The sequence below is a fragment of the Haemorhous mexicanus genome, chromosome 9 (assembly GCF_027477595.1).
Source record: "Haemorhous mexicanus isolate bHaeMex1 chromosome 9, bHaeMex1.pri, whole genome shotgun sequence".
Classification (NCBI taxonomy): Eukaryota; Metazoa; Chordata; class Aves; order Passeriformes; family Fringillidae; genus Haemorhous; species Haemorhous mexicanus.
The window spans coordinates 15,808,111-15,830,605 of NC_082349.1; the positions used below are offsets into that span (position 1 = coordinate 15,808,111).

General features: G+C 36.7%; 1 protein-coding gene across 2 annotated transcripts in view; it reads left to right on the plus strand.

Moving 5' to 3' along the window:
* PKN2 (protein kinase N2) overlaps positions 1-22,495 on the plus strand; it is a 55,014-nt gene that overhangs the window by 11,942 nt on the left and 20,577 nt on the right. For both annotated transcript variants that reach the window (XM_059854184.1, XM_059854185.1), the window contains exons 2-3: positions 11,927-12,227; positions 19,993-20,144. In XM_059854184.1, the coding sequence (XP_059710167.1) occupies positions 11,927-12,227; positions 19,993-20,144 (453 nt within the window). The remainder of the gene's footprint in view (positions 1-11,926; positions 12,228-19,992; positions 20,145-22,495) is intronic.

Genomic DNA, 22,495 nt, shown 5'->3' on the forward strand with positions numbered 1-22,495 from the left:
GGGGAGGACCTGTACCTAGGCAGAAGTTTTGGCTGCTGTACCCCAGAATGTTCATCATGATGCTGGTTCATTGTGTCCTGCCTGGGTAAAACAGTGCAAAGGGCATGAAAAAGAAACCAGTAATGCTCAGAGAGGTCAGAGATGTTTAGAGTTGAGAGGATGGTAGCCTGAGCTAAATATAGTGTCTTAGCTTAATTTGGAAAATGGTGCATACAGATTGGGATTGTACTTTATTTTTGTAGTTAAATTTCTTTTTTTTATTGCAGGGACTGATTTTTATTTTTCTCCTGTGACTCTTGACATCTTTAGTACAATACTTGAGAGAGCATCAAAAAAACACACCCCACCCACTCACAATCAGCCCCTTCCAAGTGCAGTTAGGAAATAGCCACAACCACATAACACTTAAATTTCAGAATATGAAAGTATCTTTCATCAAGTAGGAGTCATCTTCCTGCTGGTATTTTTCAGTCAGAAGTTAATTTGTGTATTTTTGTCTCCTAAAGATGACATGCTTTAGATTAGACAGGTCATTATAGAGGAATACATTGTAGATACTCTGGGGAATGCAGCAGGTTAACCATAAATAGCTTCTGACTGCAGTACTTTCCTTAGCTTAAGGCAGTTCTTCATGAAGGTTTTGCTCAATGTCATATCTAGAGAAATTTTTGGTAGTTTTTAGTTATTAATAAAGCAGAATATTCTACTTTTGCTTAATAGAGTTTTTATGCTACAGTTTCTAGTAGTACCTGAAAATTTTTCTCAGGCTGCTAACTGAAATGCTCCTGACCTGGAATGAAGTGAAAAACTTTTAGTCTTGAAGAAAAATGCCTCAAAAGTTAGGAGCATACCAAAATCAGATTCACATCAGCAACACGTATTTCTAGGATGTTTTTTGAGATTGTGTATATGAAAACTGCTGTTTATATGTGCCCTGTAAAGTAGCGTGAGGCTTTTAGTGTTAAAAGATTGATCAGTTTAGGATAAACATGTTACATAGCACATTCAAGGTTCCATTCATCTGATTGTGGCTGGAAAACACATAGACTGCCTGTGTAACCTTACCCACTCTGAAAAGGGAAGAGTATTGAGATCACTAACAAGTATGTCTTGTTGTGGGTTTTCTTAATACTCAGCAGTATAAAAAACAGCATCATTCCCCTAATTTAATGCACGTGTAAGGTGAGACCTTTTTACCATTGTTCTGTATGCATGGGTTTATGGGATATCCTTTAAGATTTAGTGTTATATGTACGTCTATACATGATGCACTGAAAAAGTGTTGTTTTGTTCTGCTTCGTTTCTGTTATGTTACAGGTCCCGTTGGTGCATTGGTTATTTTGAAACCACTGCTTCCCATTTTCTATTTAACTGATATTGAGCTGTGCTGGTAGCAAGAGCTAGATGGTGGGGAGTCCTGTGCAAGTATGTGTTCACAACAGGAAACAGCTTACTTAGGAGATGGTGCTGAGGCTAAACATAAAGAGTAAAATTTGTTCAATATGCAGTAAGAAATCCTTTGCTAAAATCCTAGGCTTTTGTTCTACACTTTTCACTGCAAACTTCATATGTAAGTCACATGTTCATTTTAGGTCATAAAAAATTAGATTTACTTAGAGTACTTATTACAGTCAGGGGAGAATCAGGGCTTCTTAAAACTAAGAAAATGTAGAAAGGTTTTAAAATCAAAGCTTTAGGCATATTTGTATTTAGAAATGTACTAAGAATTTTTTGCAGTCAATGTAGGAAGTGAAATCACCTGCCTCTTTCATTGCTGTTGCATATAAAGCAGTTAAGTCAGGCAATTTTTTTTTGGCTTCTGTTGTAGGTTAAGACAGGATACTATTTGTTCATTATTCTGTAATGTCTAGGGAATTCTTAAATAGAAAAAGGACATTAAGAGCCAGTGAGAATCTTTCTACCATATTTTAAGGGTCAGAGGAAGAAGGATTGCAAAAACACTATTCAGATGTATCACAATGTGCATCAGTGATGCTCTGTAGAAGTCTCAGACAAATGGGACGTGAAGTAATGCTTCTATAAATAACCCTGTGTTCATACGTAAACTTTTACTGGAAGAGCATGGAATGAGATGCCTGCATCTCTACAAGTGGAATTTTGGGTGTGGCAGTCCCAATAGGGAAAAGTGGTCTTTTCTACTGACCACCTGTAAAAGATGAGGAAAGGATTTAAGAAGACTTTCCCATCCTTCTTTTACTGCTGGAGGTGAAAGCAGGAGTAGGATTTCCAGCTGCTTGGAATGTGGGCTGTGAACTTGAGTAACTTCAGATAAAACAACCCAAGCTACTGTGAAAGAGTTCTCAGTCCTAGAGTATGAAGACACAGATCCTTGCTATAAATACAAGCATACATCCCTTTCCTGTAATAACAGATTCAGCTACCAAGCTGGGAAACCCATAAGCTCTGGTGAAGCTGCTGTTGCACACAGTCCTAGAAAGCAAAAAATCTGGTTCCTTCACCAGGATCTAGTATTTAGCCACTTGGCCTCTTGCCTTATAAAACAGATGTTAGTATTATCTCTGATATGTATTGCTGCATTTATAATGTACAAAATAGTTGGCTGCTAAAGATGGTGGCTTAATTAGAGTGGAATGTAGACTCTCGACTCTTCTATTAGTTTTGAAATGGCTAAAAATAGCTCCTGTAGAACATAGTAAAGTAAAATGAACTAACATATCTGTTGTTTGTGCTGAAAGTTGGAATTGCCAGAAACAAAGAAATTCAAGGGTTTTTCTTTTCATCTGCTAGTTATCCATCTCAGAAATGGAGATTTTCATACAGGGACCCCTTTATTGTACTTTTCAGATTAAAGAAATTGAGTGTATTGGTCTTGAACTGTCCTGATACTTGCATGTGTTATTGAGAAATTGCTTTTTATTGTGAGGATTTCTTTTGCATCATTTCAATGTTTAAGATTTTTAACCTGAACTGAAAGATCACAGAAGTTCCAGGTGTAATGATTTGTTTCTGTAGTAAGACATTTTAGCATTCTTCTCTTGCAGTTTAGTTCAAGTGTGTTACGCTGAATTCCCACCACTTAACAGATGTGGCAACAGCTGATAGTGGGATTTGTGGATGAGCTGAATGTTCAATCTGTTTCATTACCCGAGATAGATAATAATACCTTTTTAGTGGTAGCTATTATCTAATTCATTTTTCATTCATAATATACAAGAAAAGCTGATTGTCATTAAGCATTAATAAATTAGGGTTTGGGTTCCTTGAGGTTTTATTTTTGTATTTCTGCATAGTAACTAAAACTCCTTCACAAGCAGAAGTTTACCCACACATTTTTATGTTAATGTTAAAATTACAGCTGTTGAAAATGTGTGGTTGCAATGGTAACTTTTCTTTAAAGTAAGCATATTTTTGGGTGCATGCCCACCAAATTATCACCTTTGTACAGTGCATTGAGTTTGAGGAGGAGTTATCAAAGTCATAAGACACGATTGTGACTCATGTCTGTTGACTTGACCTTTTAACCTTTGAAAATCTCTTCTACCCAATTAATACCACATCCTTTAGTTTGGATAATGTAGTGACATTATTTTTTCAAACTTCTTGAGCTACATGTATAATATTACTCTACTCTGCATGTTAGACAAAAACAGGGAAATGTTTTGTATGAAAAAAATGCAATAAATATTTATATTGGGGTGACCTAGAACAAAATTATGCTAACTTTCAGTAGCAGCAGAAATTTTTGAGCTGAGGTGTTTGCTTTAACATGCACTTCAACAGATACCTTACTGGTTGTGGTGGAAGCAGTATGGGGAAGGGGGAGAGTGTTTCTCCTTGGTGGACAGATTAGTTTCTGTATTACTTATACTTGGAGGCAAGTTCACCACACAATATTTGCATGACCTTACCTTTATCTGAAATAGTTCTGTTTCCTGAGTAACTTATGTTATACTTCAAGCACTTCAAAGCATTATAACAACTGCTTGCACCAAACTTGAGTTTAATGTAACAGAGAGATCAGTCCAGTCAAACTGAGACAAGTCTTGGGATAAAAATTTCTCTCAAGCCCCCTTCCTTGTTTCAGTCTCTGGCAGTAATTCAAAAGGAGTGTATGAATTTCTGAAAGAAATGGATAACATGGATACCCCTATGTAGGGTTTGGCAAGTTTATTAAAATACACTGTATTTTAAAAGTACATGCTGTATATATTCAAGAAATAATTTTAGGCCATTAGGGTGAAGTTGTTTATTTATTTATATAGTACAGAGAATTGCAGGTGTCCTCATGAAAAAAACCCTGTAATTCTTATGGGTTTTTTGAAAGTGTTTAAAGAACAAGGGAAAAAAAATACATAGTTTTGTTATCAGTTTTAAAATTTAAGGGGTTTTTATTTTAAAGAAGCCCCAAACTGTCAAACACACACAAAAATGTTCATTTCTCTGCTGTTTACTAGTTAATATTTTCATATACTACTTCATATATGTTTTATGGGATCTCAGGTTTTTTTTCACCAAGATATTTCTCAAAAGAATATTGAATTTTTCAGTTCAAAATTTAGAAAATGCAAAACGAGTTTGTGCATGAAATTCCCATGTTGCCAGTAGGAGGTAGGACACAGATACCTGTCTGGTTTTGCTGCCCAGTCCAGTACAATAAGCATACAACTCTATGACCTGTGGCTGAGAGACTTAATCTTGCAATATTTTGTGTTTCTTTGAACTTGCCTCTCTTTCATTTGTTGATCTGTCACTTAATCCACCTGTTTTCCTTATCTTTTAAAGGGGAGTGTGTATATTTACCACATTATTAATGTATGATAATATTACAGGCATTAAATGAGAAATTATCATTTCAGTGCTCTGATTGCATGCATCTTGGTGAGGCTGCATTTTAGGGGAATTACTTCAGTCTTCTTGGCACAGTTCTGTGATACATCATTATTGGCGATATTTTCAGCATGCACTATGGTATTAACATTTCATAAAATCTTTTTCCCTGTATCTTGAAAGAGACTGTTTGTATTTTGGCATTTAATAGAGCTTCACCTACCATATGTGGTCTGCTTGAAACCATACTATTTACATAAAAAGCAGTTTTCTTCTGAGTATGTTATTCTCATATGGGGTGAGAAGCAAAATGAAAACTAAGCAAAGTCTCATAGATAATGGAGAAGTGGCATTATTATAGCCATAATTTCATATCCTGATCTTCTTGGGCACATGTTAATAAAGGTTGTGACAACAGTCCCTATTGATGGGAACTAGGATTTTGCTATTTCTTTTGCACATCTGAAACTAGAGAGGGGAAGTTTTGTTTCCACTGTACTGGACTCTATTGGAATTTTTTGGCTTGGTGTCGGAACTTCAAGTTAGAGATAAAAGTTTGGAAACTTCTGAAGTGTTTGTACCTCGCCTGTTGCCAGAATATGTAGTAATGCTTCTTGGATACTGTAGCCATTTGCTGGCCTTCCATTTGAGTGCTCATCACCTGTGTTGTGCCATAGCCTCCATCAAGCTTTCGTGATTGTGAGAAACAGTGTGAAGTCATTGAGATATGACATATGAAGTCCTATGGCATTGAAAGAAAATCTTCAGTGTGAAGATTTTCTTTCAATGTCATATTTCCTTGGAAGCCTCCTTGCAGGTTCTTCGCCTTGTGTAAAATTATCAGGAGCTCCTGCAATGAGAAGCAGCTGAAGGCAACATTTCTTGAAATGTTTTCTTTCCCTTCTGTAGCAAAGAAATCTCTCTCTCTTGTGCCCCTTTCTCTCATTAGTGTTGGCACAGCACTGCATAAACACAACTTCTAGTTCTGTGAGCAAGTCTTTACTGCAGTTGGAGCACCTTTGGGGGCCATGCTCTTTGTGTTAGAAAATTCTGGCTGAATCAGGGATTTTTGGTGGCTGGAAGCTAGATGATAGCAAGGACTCCCCAGAGAATTTTATTACCTGATGAGGTGTTTTGGCTGAGTCAGGCCACGCAGTTTTTCATACTGGAGCTGAAGGACCAACTGCTGCAGCCCAGCAGCTATTGTGTGAGTGAAAGCAAACATTCCTCCTAAAGAATTCATCAGGACAGCAGTTCAAACTGGGAGAGCATAGCAGAGGTGACCAGCTGATTGAGGACCTCCCTATTTAAGGAACACATTTTTCCTTTTTAAAAAATCTGTTTAATCTCTTACAGATGCAGTTGGGCACTTGCTGTTTGTGCACAGGAATTGAACCCCATTTAATCAGTGTCCTACTTGAATTCATCCATGTATAATGTGGTGGACTGTGGGTATTTCTGCCTTAAACAGCCTCTTGTTACAAAGCAGAAAGCTGTGACTTAGATTAAATTTAAATCCTGATTTGTGACATGTTAGCACAGCAAACTAATGCCAAAATCTATTAAGCCTCCAAGTTGGGGGGGTTTTTTTAGTTCTTGACATTGGGTGAGTGCTGAGATCTTGACCACAATCACATTTGCTTCTGAGTAGGAGGAAATAGTCCATGTAGTTCCAGTAATGCAGACAAGCCGTCACATCTGGTTTTATGAATGATTTCAGGGGGAAGGGAAGTTTGCAATTGATTAACATTGTTTGTAAAATAAAAGACTACTCTAGTTTTAGGAATTAGTGTAGAGAACTTTGGGAACCTTGGCAGTTAGCTCAGAAAAAGCAGCTTTTTTCCCTTTTTTTTTTTTTTCTCCTAAAAAATTATTCAGAAAATTATTCTACTAAGATATCTAGTAGTTCCAAAGCTGTACTTCTAGCTCTTCAAAATTAAATTACAAGTTAATAAACATTTTGTCTTTCTGGGTTATGATAATTTTTAATTATATGTAAGATGAAAATCTTTTTTTTATATAGCATTTTTTACTATATTTGTCAAACAGGTTTTTAATTGTCTCATTGTCTGTTGAAATTATTACCAAAATTTAAGAGCATATAAAAAGTAAAATAAAGAGCATATAAATTATTATTTAATTTCGAGGCAATATAAAAAGAAATGCTAATACTTTTAGGAAAAAAATTAAGCAGTTTTACTGGGAGTTTTGAGAAGATCTGGTTTGGGATATTTTCTAAATGCAGGTTTAGTGTGTGCTAGTAGCACATCAATGTAAAATGTAAATAATATTGTGCACGAGCACTCATCAGCTGTTAAGCATGGTTTAGTTTAAGGCTCCACTTACTCTTCTATAACAACTTCTAACAGAAATGAGCAATGGAAAATCTTGCTCTAATTGATATTCTCTATAATGAATATATGGTATAGCATTGTCAAGTTGTACTGTGACCTTAAGAGCAAGTCTTCAAGAGTTACTAATGCCCAGAGTTTTAGTGCTATCTTCTAAGAGGGGGCAGGTTGAGAATCTCATTTAGAATTCAAAGCCATTTGGTTTACACAACTTAAGCAGATTCCCTGGTACGTTCAGCTTCATGGTACTCTCTTCCAGCAATACCATTACCACTGCCATGCAGATTGGATGTTTTATTCTTAAATGGGATTTTGGTGGTATTGCAGTATGTAAAAGCACCTGCTTCACCAGTTGTTTGGTTCAGAATTGATCTGAAGCAAAAGTGCAAGCCCCACATGGTTTTCATAAACAGTATTACTACTCTCTTTCACCACACCAGCCAGAATAGACTGTATTATTAAAAGACATGCTCAGACCACTACTCATTATTTTCAGCAACTACACTTAAAACATTTCCCAGAAGTACAGAAGCTGAAGGCTAACATCTTGAATTAATCTATGTAAATAGATAGTCTTTGAGCCAGCAATCAGAGTGAGGTTAAGCCCTATGCAATGGGAAGGCTGCATAAATGGACTCCTTTTTTCCTTTTTTTTTTTTTTTTAATCAAGCACTGGTATCTTATTTGTGGTTCCTTATAGTTAATTGTGGTTAGCATATCTTCAGTTTCATTACACACTGAAATGTTTCAGAAATTTGCAGTGGCTTGGAAACTGCTTGGAAATGTATTTTACAAAGAGGTGTGCAGCGCTGCCTCTCGCTGCTGTCTGTTCCTCCCGCGGTGGGTGGGTGACGCTGCCCTTCGCCGCTGCTCGGGCCAAGAGCCAGCTCCCCAGCAGTTTGCTGGGGCACAAGGGGAAAGGGTGCTGTGCTGAGCTGTCCAGTACTGGCATCACCCAGCAAAGATTGGCCCCTCTCTTTTAACCAGCAATCAAAACACTACCAGAATTTAAAAAGAAACTGAGAGTCAGTAACTGGCTGCCCATTCTGTTGCCTTGGATTGTAAAGCAGTGAGGCCTGTTCTCTCTTTTGCTAGCACTAGTGGTTTAGTCATTATCTGTTTTAGAGCATTTCTACTCTTAAGATATTTTATGTTCAGTGATTTGGAGAGGAAGAGTAAAGGGAAGAGTTATGCAAAATTCATTGATAGCTTCTTGGCATAGAGAATGTGAATGGTTTCTTCTGTTTTTGTGCTCTGCCTGCTTGAGCGCTGCAAAGGAATGGATTGCGCCTTGCTCCTAATTGTTGTTTCTTTTTACACTTAATTTTCAGGTTGAGTGGGCAGAACACCTACAGCCTAAAGGATGTGAGGTTCATCCTGGGAGGAAGTTTATCCAAATGAGAAAAATAGATTCTTGAAAGAATATTCAGCTCTAAGCAGAGACTTGGTAGTAGGTTGTCATCTAATACAGCTGGAATATGCTGTATTTTAAATAACTTCTTCTATTTAAAAGTATAGTTTTGAGTTTGGGATTTGAGAGGTGCTTTTCTTAAAGAAAAATCCTACCTCATTTCACTGATTTAACTATTAGATGTTTCATCTTCATATTATCTTCATCTTAAACTGGAACACTTCTGAGGCTGCTCAGCTTTGCAGCATGCGGCTCTGTCTCAAACCTTTGCTGCATCTCAGCAGCAAAGCACATTATTGCAGGTGCAGAGCAGCTTCCCTTGCAGAACACCCTGTTGCTCTGCATTCCCAGTGACCTTCAGGGGTCACTGAGTGCACAATTGCCTCCTTGGAAGAATTTATTTCACAGTGACCTTTGTGCCAGGTGACACATCTGGATAACTAGGTGAGAGAATACTTTTTGTTTAAAAGTATAACTAACTCTGGGTGACAGGAGGGGCAGAAGGAGTATCATCTGTGGCTTTTAGGGGGGATTTAAAAAAGAGTGTTTTAAGTGTACAGGCAGTGTGACCAGCTTCCAGTGTTATCCATGCTGGTGAACTCTACTGTCTCAAAAGCAGATTGAAGACAAGTCTAGCCTGAAACCCTTAAATCCAGGGACAAAGATGCTGCTGAGACTGCTCAGGCTGAGGAGAACTTCAACTCAATTACTGCAAATTTGGAAGGCAAATTACTAATGATCATGGAGATTTAATTTCATTGAAGGCTTACTAGGGGCTCTGTCTGGAACAAGGGCTCCAAAAACCTTTTTATGGAAGAACATAACATCACTTTAACAGATGGGATATAGGGCTTGTAGAGGGATAAAAACCTCCCCTGTAACAAAATACATTATTGTTCAATGGATGAACAATAACTGAAGTCTCTTTGGTAAACCCCAGTGAATAATATTTCTGAATTATTTATATCTTAATTACATTGTTCTGTTTGAGAAGTGTACATTCTTGGCATAATTTTAGCAAACTTCAGGTGCTGTTACAGCATGGAAAAAAGGTTTTTCTTTTGGGTTTTGGTGGTTTTGTTATTTGATTTGGGGTTTTTTATATTTCTCATTTGTCTTTCTTCTCTGAACTTTAAAAAGTATAATATCCTGCTTTAAGGAAGCAGGTGATACATAAGTGTATTTCTAGAAAGCTTGCAGAACGGGCATGAATAATTATGCTGTAAAAATAAAATGCTTTTTATTCACAAACATTTTTTACTATCTCTTTCTTTAAAAGCTGAGTAGTAGCATACTAATCTTGATGCTCTTTTTTTGATATCCTTAAGTTTTATGTGTTAGAAAGATAGGGAAAGCAAAGATCTTAATCTGATTTGGATGTACTTGCTACTTAAATGGTTTGCCATACAGTTGTTATATAAATTTATTTTCAGTTTCAGTTTTCTCAAAACTAAACATCCAACTTGTGGTGGGTGGCTTCCTTCATTTCATTTCATTTCATGAACCTTTGTACTAGTTGCTCATTGCTATTGATTATTCTATTTTTTTTTTTAAATCAATTCTATTTTGTGTGCCTATATATGGAAACAATGCCATGTACTTCCCAGTACAGCTATTAATAGCCTCTCTACAGAGGCATAATTATTTATTTTAATCTGCACTGACAGAAAAGCACTCACAAGTGCACTTGAACTAAATTTGCATGGTTTTTTTCCCTTTCATTTCCTACTCGGTTTGTCATTTCCAAATTGCTTACTTGTTCTCTTTTTTACTGATAGTCAAATTCTGTGGCAAGATGGCAGTTCTGACTACTTTGAATATTTAAGAATCTTTGAGTTGTTAACTCTTTGTACTAAAAGTAGAATCTGTGGGTTGAAAAATTTTAATGAGAGATTCAGGAGACTTGGGAAATTACAGTTGAGGACTAGTAGATTGCATCTTGCTTATGGAAGGCAGGATTGCTGGAATATGCACGGATTGAAACAGTTTGACCAACATTATCTGTGGACATGTAGGGCCCAGGCACAACCTTCCTGATCCAAATTATTTTGAAAACCAAGTTACTATAGAGGATCTCTAGTGGTTTTGTGTTCTGGACATTCTTCAGTTTATTAGGCTGATGCTGTGCTCTGTGAACTCCCTCCCAAATGTTTTCTTCTACTTTTTACTGTGATGATAACTGATTTTATGACAAAAACTTTCAACATTTCAATTATGCCAAAAAATGCCTTTTTGTTCACCCCATTTTTCAGAAGTCAAGGCAACTTCATCATAGTGTTTAAGAAAGTTTGGTGGAATTTTGGTATTTTGGGTGGTTACATGCAATCAGGCCAGACATTTATTAAATAAATTCTGAGTTAGGGTGGGATCAAATTCAAGTTCGGGAGAATCTTTCTTTGATCTTCACTCATTTACCTCTAGCTGGAATTTTTTGGGTAGGACCTAATGCCTGCTCATTGTCCAGGGTCTGTGCCTAAGGCACACAGATCTTGTCACATATGTAAATCTTGTCACATATGTAATTAATTGTATGTGAACTTCACTGGTGTAGGTTCTATAATGTGCCCTTTGTGCTTTTACTCCTCAATGATATGTGACTGTATAGTAGGCATGATTATGACACCCGGTGTTCTTGGGGTCTGAAGACTCTTGATCCCCTGCTCCCTTAATACACCAACTCCTCTTCCATCATTTCAGTATTTTTTTTTCATTTCAGCCTAGCTTGCCTGCTCAAGAAAGTAAGATTTGGGTTTTTTAATTATTATTATTTTTTAAAGAAATTAATTCTTATTTTTAAATTTTAGAAAAATCTTTACTTGAAGGATTAAAAAATAAAAAGACCTGGTAAATGTCTTTCCAGTAATAACTTGACAAATCCTTATAGATATGCCAGTATTTCTTTAAACAACTCCAAATATCACTACATTTTTTTAAACAATCTTTAAAAGGAACCTATTATAAAGAATGTATAAAATTTCATCATAGATTATAATTATTAGAAGTTAGTTTTCTTTCGTCTATCCATCTTGTCTATTAAAACATAAATTAAATCTATAAAATTACAAACATGACTCATTAGCTCTGAGGCATATAACTGCTAGGCAAGCAGCCATGACAAATACAGAAGTATTTAAATCTCTTGGTGTTAAAAATAGGCATAGTAAAGATAGCACTAAATTTAAAATAAATCTGTTGATATCTTGTGATATTGTTGCTTTAGGTCACCGTGAGTGTAATCTGAAGTTAGTGAATGGGCTTACAGGGTTAACTATAGCGACCTGAGTGCTGGGCACTGTAAGTGTGTGTTGTCAGAAACAGTGTTGCCTGGTGATTATATTACTGTTTTTCTTCCTAGGGGGATGCCAAAGGCCTTGTAACCTCTGAGAATGTGAGTACTGGCCAGAAGTTGGACTTCTCAGATACAATGGTACAGCAGAAGCTGGATGAAATAAAGGACCAAATCAAGCGAGAAATAAGAAAGGAACTTAAAATCAAGGAGGGAGCAGAGAACCTCAGGAAGGTCACAACGGATAAAAAGAACTTGGCATATGTGGACAACATTTTGAAAAAATCGAATAAGAAGTTAGAAGACTTGCATCATAAGTTACAGGAGCTAAATGCACACATTGTTGTAACAGATCTCGAAGATGTTGCAGGTACCATGCATTACTGTGAAATCACTTTTTCTTTATAGCTGAGATAAGCTCTCCCCATTTCACTTGAAAAAAATTGCTTTGTGACTGAGCAAATCCATAGCTGGTGAGCTTGTTACTTATGTATGTGTCTTTGTTTTGACTCACAAATCAGTATCCAGTATGTTTGAGTTTTAAATTCCTTTCTAGGGAACAGTGTCTTTTATGGATTATGAGTTCTTCCCTTTCAGTTCTTAGCATACTAAAATATTTTCTCAGTCACTGTAATGTTTCCTAGTAACTTTTCTCTGTGTGAAAGCAAATTTCATGAGCTCTTCCAGTGACTTTCTCTGAATTACACTGTAGATATCAGCATTGATGCACCTTTTTATTCAATGCAGGAGAAATTACAGCATTTATACTTAAAATCTTTGTTAGTTTTTGGTTTTTTAAACTTAAGTCTTAACTTAGAAAATGTTTTTCAGTTGTGCTGTTATTTAACTTATCAAACATTTCTTACAGTGACATTTCTTACAATTTATTTATTCTTCAGCCTTTTCCACAGCAAAGCTGCTATTTTAAAGACAATTTGAAATTGTTTTCACTGAATGGTTGTAGTTGATGGTTTTAATTCGTATTTTCTGTGGCACAGCAGCGAGTCAATACTAATTTTGAATGTATTTTTCAAAAAATACCAGGATTGGCATTTTAAGATGGAATGTTGTGAAAGTAAACAGTGCTCTTTCAGCTTTGTGGAATGGCCTGGGAGATACTGCCAGCCTGGTGATTTCACATTGCACAGACTCTTCTTGGCAAAATGTTAATAGTGTGCACAAGCCATCGAAGATTCGTGTGAAGTGAATGCCAAGCCTAAGGAAGCTTAGGCTGTAGAATAAAAGTCTGCATCATCCTTGTGATGGATGAAAGGTTGGTTACAGTGAGAATTTAGGAAATAGAGGCGGGTGATGTCCGCAGTTCGTGGTCTGGCCCAGTGACACACTGCAGAGGTGTTCAGGTGTCTGTGGTGGCCTGTGCTGGATTCTTTTTTGCATTTTATCTCTGTGAGGATACAAGAGGTGGGGCAGGGACACAGCTGGAGCTAGTGAGCTAAGTGGTTGCTGCAGCATGAAATGGAAATGAATACAATCATGTATGCTTCCAGATAGCCATTGGGCATTTTGGTAGGCATGAAGCATTCTGTTCCATGTCAGCTAAGGTTTATGAAAATCTGCTTCAGTGATGACAGGACTGGCTTTTAAAGGAACAGGAAGAGTGGAACAGAAAAAGAATTGTATACAAACTGTGTATAGACCAAATATTAAAAATCTGTGCAGACATAATTTGCAGAATTCATCTAGCAGTAGAACTTGAAAAGTGGATGAGCACAGAAATGCTCTTGTCGGAATGCTTCCTTCCAGTGTAGCATTTTTAAAAGCCTTATCATAATGAGTTAATGGGTAATATTGTCATTGTGCATGTCTTGGGAAATGCAGGAGGGATTCAAAGGATAAAAGATCATGGTTGATCTTATGTGCTTCTACATGCTTTTGATGTGTGCTAAATTTCTTAGGACTGTGTTTTTAAATTCCATTCTGTTCTAGGTGTTAGTGGTAGATAGATTGTACAGTCTTAATCATGGAAATATGCAAGAAAAAACTTGAAAATTCAAGTTTTTCAATTTCAACTTGAAAGTTGAGATCTTTATATCCTCTGTAAAATATCACATCAAGTATTCCCATGCAAGACCCATTTAAATATAATATTTTGCATAATCTTGATGAGGGGGGAAAAAACCAAACAAATCTTTAATTCTGTTAATACCTCTTTTTAGATAAAAGATTTGGAAGCACCTGCCCTCTGAAGTTGAAGTGCTTGAGTTTTTTGTAATGCTTGCCTTGCAGTTTAAGTGCTTGTCTCCTTCCTCATTCGTGGTCAGTAGTACATGGAGGGGGAGCACTATCAGTAAATGTTGTCTGTCTTGAGACAAATGGCTGCAAGTCATCTTGGTGATATTTTGATTTTTAATAATGAAGCCTTAGGCTTGACTTAAGGTATTGGTGAGCTTGGCCTTTGCAAAATAAAGTTGGTAATATAAAAGTTGTGACATGCCAACTGTGTGTGCATGAGGATATATGTATACACACACATGATATTGAGGAAGTCCATAGATACATAACCCTAAAGGTGACTGCCATCTGACATAAGATACCTCACTTAGGGAACTCTTGCTTTTGCTAAAATAGGCAGTGAATTTAATAACCATTTACTGGTGAATAGGGGAGCTCCCCAAAAAGTGCATTGTTTCCAGAGGTTATCTTTAGTCATAGTTACTGCTTTTCACTTAAGCTTGCGTTTGACCTTCTTCTGGTCACTTAGTAACAAGTTATTTAAAAGAGATGGAAATATATGGGAAATTTTTAGACTGTGCAGATCATGAATGCTGAAAATAAGGTAAAGAGGGTTCAACAGCTATAGGAGTCAAGGTGTGTCTTCTCTTTGTGTACTTTAATACATTTCAGTATTAATGCCCTGTGGTTTCCCCTCTATAACAGAATAAACTGGATAGGTTTTTTCAGGTTCTAAGTAGCAAAGTCAGGATTGAGATTCATTGAGCTGATCCTTTTGACTTGTCAGGCCTGAACTCTAAAGATTTTTTGACTGTTCTGTTGACTGGTTGAAAGACCATTTTGATAACTTAGAACAGTCATTTAATCTTCCTGTGTTCCTGTATCTGGAAAGTGGGTGTGAACATATATTTGTAAAGTGCTCCCAATATAGAGCTGAGAAATGCTGCACAGGCTGTTGTGATTCCTTCTGTTTCTTATGGTTTCAAGCAGTAGCTTGTATTACTTTTTAACAAGCCACTAATTTTTAGTGTAACTGCTTTGTAATCAGCACAGTGTAATCAATATGTGTTGAAATCGTTAAATGTAGCGTTAACAAATCTACTGTAGAAAAATCTGTTTTAATAACATTCTATTCCAAGCAAGTTTAGATGTTTTTGTGGTAGTTTGCCTAGAGCTGAAAACTCACAATTATTTGAAGAACTGGTACTAAACTTTAACCAGAAAGTGCAGTTTGTCAAACAGCTTTATTACAGCATGTGAGGGTAGATTTGACAGTGGGTATGTGATTCAGAAACAACTTTTAGTACAACATAGGTGTACTTTACCTTATAGGGATTGCTGATGAATCTAAGTTTGTTTTAGGAGTGGGACTTTGTACCCAAGTCTGCCCTTGTTGTGCAGTGTATTAGTCATACAAGGATGCAGAATTTTAAAATTTGTAGGTCAACACTTTAAAGTGAAGCAGAATCCAGCAACATAAAATGAGTAGGACAAGCCTAGCGACCATTATTGCTGGAAGTCTGAGAGATGTAATATGTCCCACAGGGATGATTACTTCTCTTTCAGAGATGAAGAAATTTTGTGTCTAGAAAACATATTTCTATACAATAGCAGAGATTAAATTGGTGGATTTGTGTTTGTGTCAAAAGCAGCAGTACAGATTGTGGTCTCTAATATGACTCAGGGAGGAGTAAGAGACTGAAATAACTTACCTACAGCACGTTACTGATTTAATTAGACATATAGCTAATACACAGAAAATCTATAAATTGGCAAATTGGCCCATTTCAGAGAGCTGAAGTTAAGGGGGATAGAGAAGTGCAGTGATAGGAAAACCTTTGAGCGAATTGATAAAACTGGATAAAACATGGACAAAATTAACTCAAAGACAAGTTAATGCCTTTTCTTCCAACCTCCTAATTCCTAAAGTGGAAGCTATCCACTTTACATCAAATTTGGCTGTAGGCATTGCAAAGAAAATAAATTATTTTGTTTAAGACTATGGTTAGCTGGCTGTTTGTATGACTAGGTTAATCTGTTGGACACCAGAGTGTCCACATAAGACCAATTACTGGAAACTGGTAGAGGTAGCAACCAAACTGATAATAGGTAGTGACTTTTTAGACAGCAGACTCTGCCTACAAACTCATATCCACTGGAATTTCATGACAACTTTTGGGAGCCTTAATGTAAGATAATATTATTGATGCAATTTGAAACAGCCTCCTGTCACTTTTTTAGTAGTTAAAAGTAGCTGTTGCCTAGTGGAAATTCAGTTGAACTTCAGAAGTTTCCAGAAGGTCAGCACTGGATGTTTTCTGAGTGCAGAATGTCCAGTGCTGCCTTGGACCTACTGATGACTTAGTTCAAGTGCTGATCCAACCTTCTGACTCCCTGAGAAAAACCTGACAATGCATCTTTCTTCTTCCCTTCTGCAATGCCTGAATGCATTGCAGGTATTTCTGTTGGGTATGACACTGATGAGGCTAACTGCAATTAAATATCCTCAAATAAGATTAAAATTAACCATTTACCAAAGGGTACTTGCTGCTAATTGAGTACTTAAGCAGCACACTGCAGTACCATCTGGGAGCCCAAATTCAGAAAGTTATGTGGGATCCTCGATTTCACACTGAGCTCACTGAAGAAATAGTATATGTAGCATCTATATGTAGCATCTTTGGAGATCCCAAAGGAATGAGCAGCAGTCTCAGAAGAGTAGAGTTATGTAACCACTCTTTATAAATATGACGTAGATGGCAGTCATGGGTAAAAGGCAATTTAGAAGCAAGAAGTTTTTGCTGGTGAGTACTGTACAAACTCAAACTGAAAAGGTTTTCAGAAGAGCAAAGATCACAGTTCAGATAATCATTTCAGACTGACAACTGCCATTGTCCTCATGTAATCCAAATATTAAATAAAAAATTATCCCTCTTAACTTATTTAAGTCTGTTGAGTATATTTTTATGAAAACAGGATATTTCAGGTGCTGGGGAAGCAGCACTGCAGCTCTTCCAGCAACCTGGATATATGCCAACAAGTTGCACAAAACTCACTGGTGTTAAGCGACAGCATTCATAGTTGTTCAGTATAATAAGATGCCAATTTGCTTGAAGTTGAGTTCACTTGAAATGTATCTGTTACTTCACTCTATACTCACTGCAAGAAGATTTGGGCCTAGGAGCCTGAACCTGTACCCCAGCAAAGCCCTTGCTGTCTGATGCAAAGCTGTACTTGAATGTATCCAAAATGGCAGGTTTCTACTGCCCTTATTAACCAACAAATGGGGCAAACTGGAGAATCTCTTATGTTCCCCAGTCCTTACTTTGTGTGAAATATCAATTTGGTATTAGTACTTAGCTCTTGCTTAACAAGAGGAGTATACATAAATTCTATTGATTGCAATGACCTGGAAGAATTTATTACTTATTTGTACTATGAAGATAACTAAATGCTTTCAGAGGAGATTTGACCCCCTCTGTAAAGTGCTTTACATAAATAAATCTGAGATAACTAGCCATGCAAAATCATAACAACCTTCCAGAACAGAGAAAAGGAAACAGCTAATACAGATGTAGCTTGTAGTGTTGCTGCTGAGACTGTCAACGCTTTCTGCAATAGAACCGGTTTGTCTGGCTGATTTAAAAATTAATCTGAATTCTATAAGAAGCTGCCTCGAGCTGCTTACTGAGTAGTAATGGGGAGATTGGTTGGGGGGATGGTAGAAGGAGTCCCTTGGAAAGCATCTCTGAAAAGCTATTGATAATTTTTTTTTTTTAAGATAATATGTTAAGAAGCATGTTGTTCCATATTTGGGAGTTTAGTGAGCAGCCATTATGCCTGAAGGCAAAAAATTACTTCTTCCTAGCAATTAGTCCCTCTTGCAGAAAAGTTTCCTTTGCTACTAGTTACTAACAAAGCATATAGTACAACAATTTTAACCAAGTAATAGAGGGTAGGCTACACCCACAAGTACAGACCAGCTCTTGAAATGACCCAGGTAAGTGGTGTGGTTACACCTTCACAGCAGAGACATGCAAAGGCAGATAATAACAGCTGTGTGGGCAGCCTGAAACATGGTATCTCTAATTAGTCCTTAACTTGCAACTTGTGTGTTGTTTTAATGCAAAGAAAGGCTGCTTGTGTACATCTTTAAAAGCTGTGAAAACAGACTTCAGGAGCCCCACAGCCTTCACAGGGATCATCAGAGGGCTGGGATCTATGTGGTAGAGGCTTGCATCATATATCTAAAGTTGGTAAATATTCATTTATATGATGAATCTACTTTACAAGGAGACTTGACACTGTGACTTTCAAGTTCATGTTTGTTCTCATTTTGAATAGTTTATTAGATGAGGATGACTTGAAACTGAAGACATAAGTGATAGGAAAGCATTTTGTTAATCTTTCTTTTACTAATAACAGATTTAAGGTAAAGCTGTTCAAGTGCGGTTCCACAGAGGAACCAAGCCAAAACATTGAGGAGAGGATCAATGAAAAACCAGCTGAGAAATAATGCAGGTTTTTTTTTTAAAAATCTGGTGTTTTCTGTGCTACCTTTAAGTAGTGAGGATGCAGTAAGAGACTTGTAAGTGGCTTGAAGTGAAGAGTGAATTAGTAGCAGAGGAAATTAAAACTCCTTACTTGAAATCTGTATGTAGCCTTGGCAAAGATTGCAATTTAGGAGGAAATTACCCAGCAAACTTGGAAACAAAATGTATTGAATCTCCAGAAATAGTTATCAGAAGCTTTTACAGAAAAAATACGAAAAGGCAGATAAGACATTTCCCCTTGACACCTCATAAGTAAAAATACGTAAGTTACTAGTGCACTGCCTGTGTTTTCTGGTAATTGAGGATTTCAGAATTCCTCATCCTAGTTTTAATACAAGGAAGATTATTACAACTGGAAAAAAGATTCTACTGTTTGAATTTAGTAAATACTGTCTTCCAGGAAACCAGTACCATTTGTCCATAGAGAAGGTATTCTCTCAGGTATTGTTGGGGTAGAAGAAATATTTTTTTTTTTAAATTATTATGGTGGAAATAATTTGTTCTCTTTTACCCAAAGGTTGGAAGTCATTGGGACTGCTAAGGAAGATAGTTAGCTCTAAGGACAGGTGTGTTGAAAATAGTCCAGTGGCCACTTATTTTCAGTTTACTAACAGTTCGTGTTGCAGAAGCTGAAATATGAAGTTATATAGTAGACTGGTTATGAAAAGTTAAGGAGTTTGACTTTATCATTTAATTGATAAAACAAACTTGCATTCCATGAAATTAATCCAACAAGAGGGAGACCCAAACACAGTAATACTGTCAAGAGAAAAAGCTTTCTCCTTCGCATAGATCTGTCAGTTGTTCAGTAACCTATCTGCCTATATTTCCAGTTATCCTAGATTTTTGTTATGACTGCAGAGCAGAAAACATTCAGCTTTAGAATAAGATAAACACTTATTTTTATCTGTTCTTAATTTTGACATAAACAGTGTCTGCAGTATTCACACTAAAATGGATGAGGATCTATCAAGAGCTGTATTCAGACGGTGCTCATTAGTATCTCTCGGGAGTATAACAGGGCTTAAAGGAAAACTGCATTGTTTAATTGACTCAAGACATTCTAGAAGATTTAAATCTCCTTTGAAATAAAAATAGGCTTAGCTGCAAACCTGCCTGTTTGCCCACTGCCGGAAGTGATTCATGTGAATTAGGACACGTGTAGGAGTCACAGGGCTCTCGGGAGGCTTTTCATGGTAAGGCGCATTTGCAGTGCTGTTGCAAAGTAGCTCTGGACAGGAGGGTCACTTAATTCTCAAGTATGATGTTCCAGTTCTGTTCAATCTGTAACTTCATAGAATAGAGTGTAAGATGGGTTTGGGGGGAATGGTTTGGGTGTTTTCTTCCTGATTTTTTTCTACATGCTTATACCTTACCTTTAATTCACAGATTGTCCTAGCACTCCTGATACTCCAAATAGTGATCCTCGGTTTTCCACAAACAACAGATTGATGGCCTTAAAGAAGCAGTTGGATATAGAACTGAAGGTAAAACAGGGAGCAGAAAATATGATACAGATGTACTCAAATGGCTCTTCAAAGGTAAGGCTTTGGAATGCTTAAAGATCATTGATTGAACGTGGGTTTTCACATTGCTGTAATGTGACTGTACAATGTGTAAACAGTATGCAGCTTCAGTATTTTTAGTTTGGGCTATATTTTTGTTAAACAGTTACATCAAATCTGCTACAAATTACTATACCATTTTTTGTTGTGGTTTGATACCCACTGAAGTGATTGTTTTATCAGTTTGTACAGATGCAGTTCAACCTAAATAATAAATCCGGCTTACTAAATTTAGTACATCTAGTAATCTTTGACCATGTGGGATTCACTTTGCAGCAAAGCTTGGTGGGACTGACTGGTGTTTTTTCCAGCTCCACTAAAAAAAAAAGATCCATTAGTTTAACATTGTAACATAGGTGATAATTACAACAAAGGCAGTATTGCCAAGTATATTCTGAACTTGTCATCTAGTTGTAGTTAGCAGTAAAAAGATCTGTGCCAAATGCTTCAACAGAATGTGTGTAGTATTCTGAGAAGATGTCATAACCTCCATTGATACACATATACATAAAATACACATTGAAATAATTTCTTTTTATGAAAGTGTGGTAGTCTAGAGGTAGCAACTGATAGAATAAAGTGAAATTAAAAATAAAGCTACACTTACTATTATATTTGAATTTTAAATACTTGCACTCAGTCTCTCTTGATAGCACCAGAATTTTTCCAAGGAGGTGGAGGGAAAGTGTTTGCTAACTTCTAAATGGGTTTGACTTATTACGTAGTCTTTTCTGTGTAATAAAATTCATCATATTCTAAGGATCCCTTAACTCAAGTGGAAGACAATCCAAAACTTTGAAGTGAAAGAAAACAAAACAAAATTTAAAAAGTTAACAAAACTAAATCCAGAAACTAACAAAAAAAAAAAAAAAAAAAAAAAAAAAACCAAAGCAACCCATTTTGTTGATTTTGAGGCAGTCATAGTTCTCAAATGAGAAAAAAGGGAGGGAAAGTTCTTCTACTTACATTCCCCTTCACCTTTCATTCATTACTCATGAACTGTTCTTTTCATGTACTTTTATTAAATCATTAAGGAGATTAATTTCCGGACTAAGGGGAAACACAAGAGTAGATCTAACAAATACTGTGTAGTAGCTTGGTTAGATGTTTTTGTGTCCAGACAGTAGTAAGTAAAATCAAAATGTTTTAAGACCTTAGCTGAGGCCGCACCTATCAGTCAACTTACTAAAAGGAAGTGTTTGGCTAGAAGAGTAGGAATCTGAGAATTACATTAGAACTGATTTTAACTATAAATTGTTGGAAGGAACTTCATGTTTTTGACTGAATTTGGGCTAGGTGTTGGTGGAGAGGTAGATCACTTTGTGTCTGCCTACTGTATGGCTTCCTTATACCTTGAAAAAATAGCAGGGAGCACTGCTCTCTCCCAGAAAATGAGTTTAGACTCAATGGACCAGAGGTGCCATCAAGTTCCTTCTGTCCCAGGCAGCCTTATCTTAAAGTGACCTGTAACATACTAGCTGGGGGCAAATAGAAGAAATAGCTGGAGTGCACATTATGACTAAGGTCCTGGGAATGCTGTCCATCCACCACAGTCCCTCAGCTCCTGGAAACCCTTGTAGTCTACATTCTCTGGGGCCATGTACTTAACATCAGGTACACTTAAAACTAATAATTAGCTGACCCAAATGGATCAAAAGACATACATGAATTAGGTTTCTAATAAACCCTTGGTAAGTAACCTTATAACAGGCTGAAAAACTTAACTAAACACTCAGGCTGTAATATTAGACATTGTTAGCAGGCTTTGATCAGACTAGGTAGAGAAGATAAATTCTGGTTTGCTTTAGATTGAGGTATGTAATTAAAATCTATGATTGAATCTTGTATTTGCGATTGGTAAATGCTTAAATGAGCCTACCACATTGGGACTATATAGTAACTGGGCTGGAGAGAGCAAGCTGCAAAGCACAAAAGCACTGCCAGCTACTTCAGCAAACAGGATGGAAATGGTGGGTATTCATTCTCTTGTTTTTTCCTGCTCAGTAGTGAGTTTTTTGGCAAGTTTGAACTGTAGCCTTGAGCATGCTGATTATGTTTAAAAAGCAGAATTTAAGGGAATCCAACCATCTGGATGGGGTGGGCAAAAGGGGCATAAAATCCCCAGTTTGACTCTAATCCCAGTAATCCAGTAATTCTTAAAAAAGTAGTCATAGGGCCATCTTTAAACATATTAAACTCATTTGTGACCTTTCTTCAAGTGTACTATATGCTTTCAAATCTGTTGTATTATTTTGAGACCTAAATTTAATGGAGGGAGGTTATAATCTGTTTTCTGAAACTGAAAAAGCAGTCTGTTAATAAACCCA